The following is an 8,017-nucleotide window of genomic DNA, read 5'->3' on the forward strand; positions in this document are numbered from 1 at the left end:
GACTGCAGCAGCTGCCAACTTTACCCGAGGCGAGCTTGCCACAGCCTTGAGGAAGGTACAATGTTCTTTAGAGCTTTTTTTTTGATAGGTAATTAGATAATTTTATTAATTGAAGGATAATAAATGAGAAGTGTATTATCAATTTAAACAAGAAAGGAACAACATGAAATTAGGCAACTTTTCTATATGATTAGTAATCATAGCATTAAACCAAGTATACAAAGGCAGATATGAAATTATTGTACTTTTTCCTGGTTTGTACATTTTGACAATACTTTTCTCGTATTTTTGTATTGGAATGTGAAACACTTAACTTGGGGCTTGAATTATCAAGCTAGCATCTGTTTTGTTTAGGACAATGCTCAAGAAAATACATGGAACTGTCTAATACATAATAAGTGATGAACTGTGTCTATAATTTTTATGGTGTGATAATATTGTGAGGAATGAAGATATCTATCTAAATCTTTCGATTTATCACTGATATGTTATTTTTATTTTATATTTGTAATAGAGACTATATTTGGCAAGTTTAACATACTGTAATTTCTAAATTCTTTTAGGTGCTTAGGATGTTCTAAGATTCTTTTGATAATATTTTTTGACCAATTTCGAAAGCTTTTGTTATCGCAAATCTCAATATTTTCTCTTCCTCCAAGCTATTAAGATTTTGTGATTGTGAAGGTAGAATATTCTATGTTTCGAACTGTGATTAAAAAGAGAAATCAGAATCTTTTAAAGTGTCATATAGAACTATTTTTCGTGTCTTGATAAATTTTCACTTGAATATTTTTGGTCGACAATAATTGCGGTGTGTTATTAGTAGATTATGACTACTCTTGCTAATTTTCTAGTTTCATTGAAACTTTTCTGCAATAGTGCATAAGTCTGCATATTATTTTGCTAGTGGAGCTCGAAATATTTAGTTTCTAGAAAAAAAAAAAAAAAAAAAAGGGAAGCAGGAATATGTTAATCTTGTTCCTAAGAGAGCATATATATCCACAAAAGGATGTTTCATGCTCTCTTGTTCTCTATTTTGTTTTCTTTTCATATTGATGTCATCTTCTGGTCTCCCCAAACTTCTGACACCCATGTTTTCGATCTGCAATGATATCCTTACTCTAGGCGGAAATTTAAATTTTTATTTCTTGAATTTTTCTTCTCTTCTTGATATATGTTGAATTGTGATACCTTGGAATCAGCCCTTCAATCTCTGTTGCATTTGTATGGATCATATATGGAGACAACTAGTGCTAGAATGTTGCGTAAACACGTAATTTCTCAAATTTCTGCACCTAATGTCATGTTATCAAAGACGTAATTGATATTTTAGAAACCTTCTTCCACCCGCATGTGTAGCCTATTCCTTCCACTTGTTTTTTTGGAAACAAATCACATGCTTTTAGGAAAAAAACGTGGGAGAGTTTGGGATAGGCTAGGGATCCTTCGATATTTTATATGAACATCACTTTCTTCCATCAAGAGAGTAGTTTTTCCCTAGCTACCAATGCATTAAGGAAGCCACGATTTACTTAGGCGGTTAAATATCCCTCATTAAAAATTTTAAAATACAACCTCAAACATTTGGCCATAAATAGGACATTCTCCCATTTGGCCGGCATGTTAAACAAATTACTCTTAATGTTAGTACATATTTTGGCGGCACAGATAGTGAAACTATCCAATCTATTAATGATACTATGTTAAACATTGTGATAACATTAAAGCTACTTTATTAAATGGAGTTCTGAAAGAATACATGAAACAGATCGAAGGTTTGGCCTGTCATTGGTATTTGAAGTTTTAGAATGTTGTTGCTACACGTTTTTTTGGCAGAGTATATTATTCTAGCCCGAGTGACTTTTTACTTGCTAGTAGTGATTTTAGTTTGCTACATGACAAATTATTTTTACCCAAAGCCGTAAAGCAGAGGATATCATTTGCACTTACATCCAAAAGGAACAAATCTTAGAGCAAGTTGAAGAATGTGATATTTGATGACCCACATATTTGGAATTGATTTTTCAAATTTTAGAATGTTTTATTAACCGACCACCTGAATGAATAACTACCCACTTTCTTCAAATTGGAAGTTTATCTAATGGCAGAGGCCAAACTTTTTCCTACATTTTCTTTTGCACAAAAAATCTTGCTTATATCCATCAAGTAAAAAAAGGCAATAAAGTGGGAATCGGCTTGAAAGCATGCTGCTTAGTGAAGAACTTTTACAGTGAACATCTATTAACTCGTTGATAAAACATGGCTGGAGGTATATTTCAGGAATTTGTTTTCTTAATATTGGGTAGCCAAGTTCTAGATACACTACGATTATTCATTACTGAGCATGCAATCAGTGAAATATATGTTTTGGTAGAAAATACAGAGAGGTCCAATTGCACTAACTTTACTACACTAGCATACTTTTCTTTACAGCTAATTTACACGTATCGTACCTCTGCAATGTCTTTGAATGCTGACTGAGTAGTTCTTTTGTGCACGCGAAGAGTCCTACACTAGTGTCTCGGTTGGTTGTGTGTGTACTTATGACTTTTTATTTTATATAGCCCAATGTTCCCCATTTTCAACCAAGGTAATTGTAAGACTAGAAGGTGCATATGGCACACTGAAAATCTTTGATGTTACCAGGCTTACGTTTTGAATATTTGGCTCAAATTTGATTGGTAAATTTGAAACGGAACTTTGCTGAACACCCCCCCCCCCCCCCCCAACCAGAATCCATATATGGTGAATATCATCATGGCTGGCTACGACAAGGACATTGGCCCATCCATCTACTTTATTGATTATATTGCTTCTCTTCACAAGCTTGATAAAGCAGCATTTGGTTATGGATCGTATTTTGCACTCTCCATGATGGATAGGCATTACCGCAAAGACATGATAGTTGAAGAAGCCATTGATTTAGTTGACAAGATCATAATGGAAATACGAAGTAGGCTGGTTGTGGCCCCACCAAACTTTGTAATCAAAATTGTTGACAAAGACGGGGCAAGGGAATATGCTTGGCGTGAATCTATCAAGGATGCGCCTGTTCCAGGAGTTTGAGACTTTTCAGGGGTATTAATATGTTTTGATGCTTCGTTGATTGACTCTAAAATAACTGTTGAAATCTTCAAATACTGGGATTTTTTCTGTGTTTGATTTATGATATGCTAGAAGTCTTGCTTTCTAAAGAACTTAACGTGCTTTTGCTTAGTAGTTGATATAAAGACTGAGATTTTATTCGACTGCTCTCTTTATTCCAAATGTGGCCAATCCTAGATATTTTGGGGAAGAAGGCTGAGTTTATTGTTGTTTATTTCAAATGTGGGAGTTTCTTTTTAGGCGTGATTGTTTTTGGAGGCCTAGATGCGCATCACCACTGTCGCCTTCACCCGTTCTCCATACGCCGTATGGACAATGTAAGTAACTCGCACGCCAAAAATATATCAAGATTAAACTCATCAACTTTACAGGTAACGTGGAAATCATGTGAAATTTGGACTAATTTGTTTAGCGCTGTGAGAATCAGCCCTCGAATGAAAGTCATTTTCTTTAAAAATATTATCATCCCCTTGATATTCCCACGATCTCACTTCCCCAAACACACAACCCACATTATTTCTTTCCCCAAGGATGTTTTAAACAACAATGCGATTCTGTAGTTCTCTTGCCCAAGTGTTCTTTCTCTAGGAATTGTAGCTATGTAATGGACTGTTCATTCGGCCGTAGAGGTTTTGAGACACCCCGAGGCAACCTTCTCGACACATGTGGCCGACAAGTTAAGATATGCAATTTCTGCATCATCCCCCGAATGTATAGGCGTTAGTGGTGCTCCCTGCACCTCTTCCCACGGTACCATTTACATGTTGCCTTTAACACCACCTTCATCCTATGCACTTTTGCATTAGTACCCGAGTGGACGGCTCTTCTAATTGCTTCGTCAACACGCATGTTGAAGTATACCTACAAAAGCCTTGACTATTTAATTCCACAGCAATGCCTTGGTTATGTCCTTGCGAAACAAACGTTCATACAATAGGCAAAAGTGTATAGCGCATGTCCCTAACATTCATTATCCTCAAACGTTTTCATCATCGATTCCTCTTGCTTGCCAACACTTTGCCACATGTTGGCGGTCATAAAATCTTTTCTGCAGGAACGCACACCATTAGTCTTGGATAACCGACAATGCAACATTTGAAGTGGACTCACTCTGATACGTGTAACAAATTGCTCATTCAGCCCTTAAGGTTCCAAGACACCCCAAGGCAGCCTTCTCGACACTTGGGACTGGTAAGATATGCAACATAAGCACAATATAAGGAGGTGGAAAGCTTGCATTGTACCTATATAAAGGACATCGTTAGTGCACTTCTGAGAATATAGCAATAAACCCGCAGTAAGCAATTTTTTCATACTACCAATGGTGGACGCAGACATGTGAAGTTAGTGGGGGCACAATCTAACTTATAAAAACATTACGAAAAAATTAATATTTTTGATATGTTATTACAATTGTTTTCTACGCATTTCATACTTTCATAACATTTCATAATTGCATTATTTTCAGTACTATCAAATGCACAATTCTCAATATATGCAATCAAACTATCATTCAACCATTGATCTCTAATTCGATTGTGCAGAAGATTTCCTGACATAAGTCATGCTAGAAAATACTTTCTCGACTGTAACAGTAGCCTCGGAAGAACTAAGGCTAATGTTGTGCTTGTACACTGATGGATACACTTCATGTTTATTTTTTGCACCTAATTTCAGTCGGAGATCACTAAGGCCTTGTAATTCTTTCAAATCTTTGTCTGCACGCATAATATATGCATCTAATTGATCATCAAGTTTTGAAATATTTGTTGCATCAAAATCTGCTAAATAATACTCACATAGCCTAATTACTTTGTTCTTGTTAAAAGTAGCAAATGAATATTGGCATAAAGAAGCAACAAAAATGAGTAAGTCATTAAAAGATTATTAAATTCTTAAAGTTGCATGTCAATGATGGCATAAAACATTTCGACACTAAAGTGATGCAAATTTGTCAATGTAGCACATCGTAAATAGCCTGGAGTTTTGAATATATCATTTATATTTAGATTACTGATCTTGTGAGCTGCTTAGAATGAACAAACCATTCAAAAAAAAAAGAAAAAAAAAAGAAGAAGAATCTCATCCATCCTCCCACATAGTTTGAAGTTGTACGTTACATAATTTCACCAATCTCATGGCATTGACAATATTTTGATCATTCCTTTATAATGTTTTCGAAAATTCATTTGAAATTCCCAAGATCTTTCTCATGGGATGTAAATTAAATGCAAATTCAAATTTTAATATTGTCCCCAATAAAATATCTGCATCACCCCTTTTATGGAACTTGTAGTATCAATAGAAATTACCTCAACAACATCAATGGTAGTTGAAAACATGAGAATCAAGTTAATCAAACAGCTCTAGTGAGAGCTCCAACGTGTATCACTAGAACGTATACTGAGTCCTTCAAGAATTTGAGTCTTTGTTTCTCTCAAGGAAGATCACTCTGCTTAGCCAACCCTCTAATAGTACTTACCAATCTGTGTACTGAAGTGAAGAAAGCTTGAATTTTTGGATGTTTCTGTGCCACAGTTACAAGAGCTAATTGACGTTGACGAGCAATGCAATGAATGTAATAAGCACTTGGATTTTCTTTCAGGATAAGTGATCTGAGACAATTATACTTACTTAGCATATTATTAGCACCATCATATCAATGAACTCTCACGCCAGAGATTAAGGGAATCATGGTAGCCTAGCAGTATACTACTTATGTGGAAGTTGTACGTCGAGCACAAGCAATTTCTAATGGTTTAGGATTGGAAAAGAAACCTCAACACAACACCGAGACTTCTGTAAAGAGAAAGTAGTGAGGTCACGACAAAGAGAGGCAGGAATCAAAATAAGAAAGTAAAGATTTGGTCAGACTCAACCAAAACATTTCCTCAGTGCTCCAATTGCAACAAACGACACTTGGGGGAATATCTTTAAGGAAAGGTAGTATGCTACATTTGTGGTAAAAGTGGTCACTTCCTTAGAGAATATCCAGAGAAGAAGAAAAAAGGTGACCAATTTAAGAAGGGAAAAGCTAGAGTATTTGCTTTGACGAGAGAAAAGGAGGATCAGAACACAGACGTAATAATTGGTATGTTACCAGTATTCGACATACATGCTATTGTTCTTATGGATTCTGGATCGACTCATTCATTTATTTCTACAATTTTTATGGATAAGATTGGGAATGGATGCGTAAAAACGAGTAACATTTTAGAAGTTAGTATACCCTCAGGCGAAGTCATTAATACTGATCAAATGGTTAAATATGTTAAGTTAGAGATTGAAGGAAAAGTACTAAAGGGGGATTTGTACATCTTGGAAATGAAAGAATTTGATGTAATTTTGGGTATGGACTGGTTGGGTAGAAATTATGCAACTATCGTATGTTATAAAATGAAGTTTTATTTCAAAAACCTAGAGAAGAAAAATTTCGATTCCTTGGAACTATAATTGGGACTCTACCTCGATTGGTATCTGCAATGAAAGCAGAAAAGATGTTGAGAAAGAATATGTATCAAGGATTTTTATTGAATATAAATAGTAAACCCCGGTCCGAAAAAAAAAATAGAAGATGTACTTGTGGTTAATGAGTTCGTGGACATTTTTTCTGAAGATTTACCTGGTATATCGCCTGATAGGCAAGTATATATCGCAATTAACTTGACCCCTGGGGCAACACCAATATCTAAGGCTCCTTATAGGATGGCACCAAAAGAATTACAGGAGTTGGATACAACTACAAGAATTATTAGATAAGGGTTTCATCCAGTCTAGTGTATCCCCATGTCAGCGCCAGTATTGTTTGTTAAAAAGAAATATGGGTCAATGAGGCATTGATTATATACGTATTAATCATTTGACTATAAAGAACCCACTCCCAAGGATTGAAGATCTTTTTGATCAATTGCCTCAAAAATAGATTTGAGATCAGGTTATCACCAACTCAAGATAAAGGATTGTGATATCTCTAAAACAGTGTTTATAACACGGTATAGGCACTATGAGTTTACAATAATGCCATTTGGATTAACCAATGCACCAGCTGTGTTTATGGACTTAATGAACCGAGTTTTTCATCCATACCTAGATCAATTTATTATAGTCTTCATCAACGATATATTGGTATACTAAAAGGATAAGCAGCAACATGAAGAACAGTTAAGAGTGGTATTGAATACCCTTTGAAAGGAGAAATTGTACGCCAAATTCAAAAAATGTGAATTCTGATTACATCTCATTGACTTCCTTGGTCATGTGGTTACTGTGTAAGGAATTGAGGTAGACCCAACTAAAGTTGAAGTTGTAACAAATTGGGCAACACCGATCAATGTAGGTAAAGTTCGTAGTTTTTTAGGTCTGGCTGAATATCGGAGATTTATTGAAGGATTTTCTAAGATAGCTAGTCCACTGACACATTTGACTAGAAAGGGAGTGAAGTTCCAATGGTCAGATAAGTGTGAAAGTAGTTTTCAAGAACTGAAACAGAGATTAGTTTTAGCGCCAGTACTGACTATACCAGAAGGTTCGGAAGGATATGTTATATACACTGATGCTTCTAAACAAGGTTTGGGATGTGTGTTGATGCAATATGGAAAGGTTGTAGCCTACGCCTCTAGACAGTTGAAACCATACGAACATAATTGCCCAACGCATGACTTAGAAATCGCAGCAGTAGTTCACGCACTAAAAATATGGCTTCACTATCTCTATGGCTATAAATGTGAGATATACACCGATCACAAAAGTCTCAAATACCTCTTTACTCAAAAAGAGTTAAATATGAGACAAAAGAGATGGCTAGAGTTGGTTAAAGACTATGATTGCACAATTCTTTACCACCCAGGTAAAGCCAATGTAGTTGCTGATGCTTTGAGTAAAAAAATAGCTGGAAAGTTGACAGTTCCAAAAC

The 8,017-nt window shown here is 35.5% G+C and overlaps 1 protein-coding gene across 1 annotated transcript; it reads left to right on the forward strand.

Annotated features, from left to right (window-relative positions):
- Position 1: 1 nt before the first annotated feature.
- On the forward strand, positions 2–3,248 carry LOC111378325 (proteasome subunit beta type-2-A-like; the record flags this gene model as incomplete). Its single annotated transcript, XM_023001503.1, has 2 exons — positions 2–55; positions 2,734–3,248. Coding segments are annotated over 2 exons (387 nt in total), but the record flags the coding sequence as incomplete, so codon positions are not given.
- Between the last annotated feature and the right edge of the window lie 4,769 nt (positions 3,249–8,017).

Source organism: Olea europaea, unplaced genomic scaffold (assembly GCF_002742605.1).
Source record: "Olea europaea var. sylvestris unplaced genomic scaffold, O_europaea_v1 scaffold1801, whole genome shotgun sequence".
Taxonomy (NCBI): Eukaryota; Viridiplantae; Streptophyta; class Magnoliopsida; order Lamiales; family Oleaceae; genus Olea; species Olea europaea.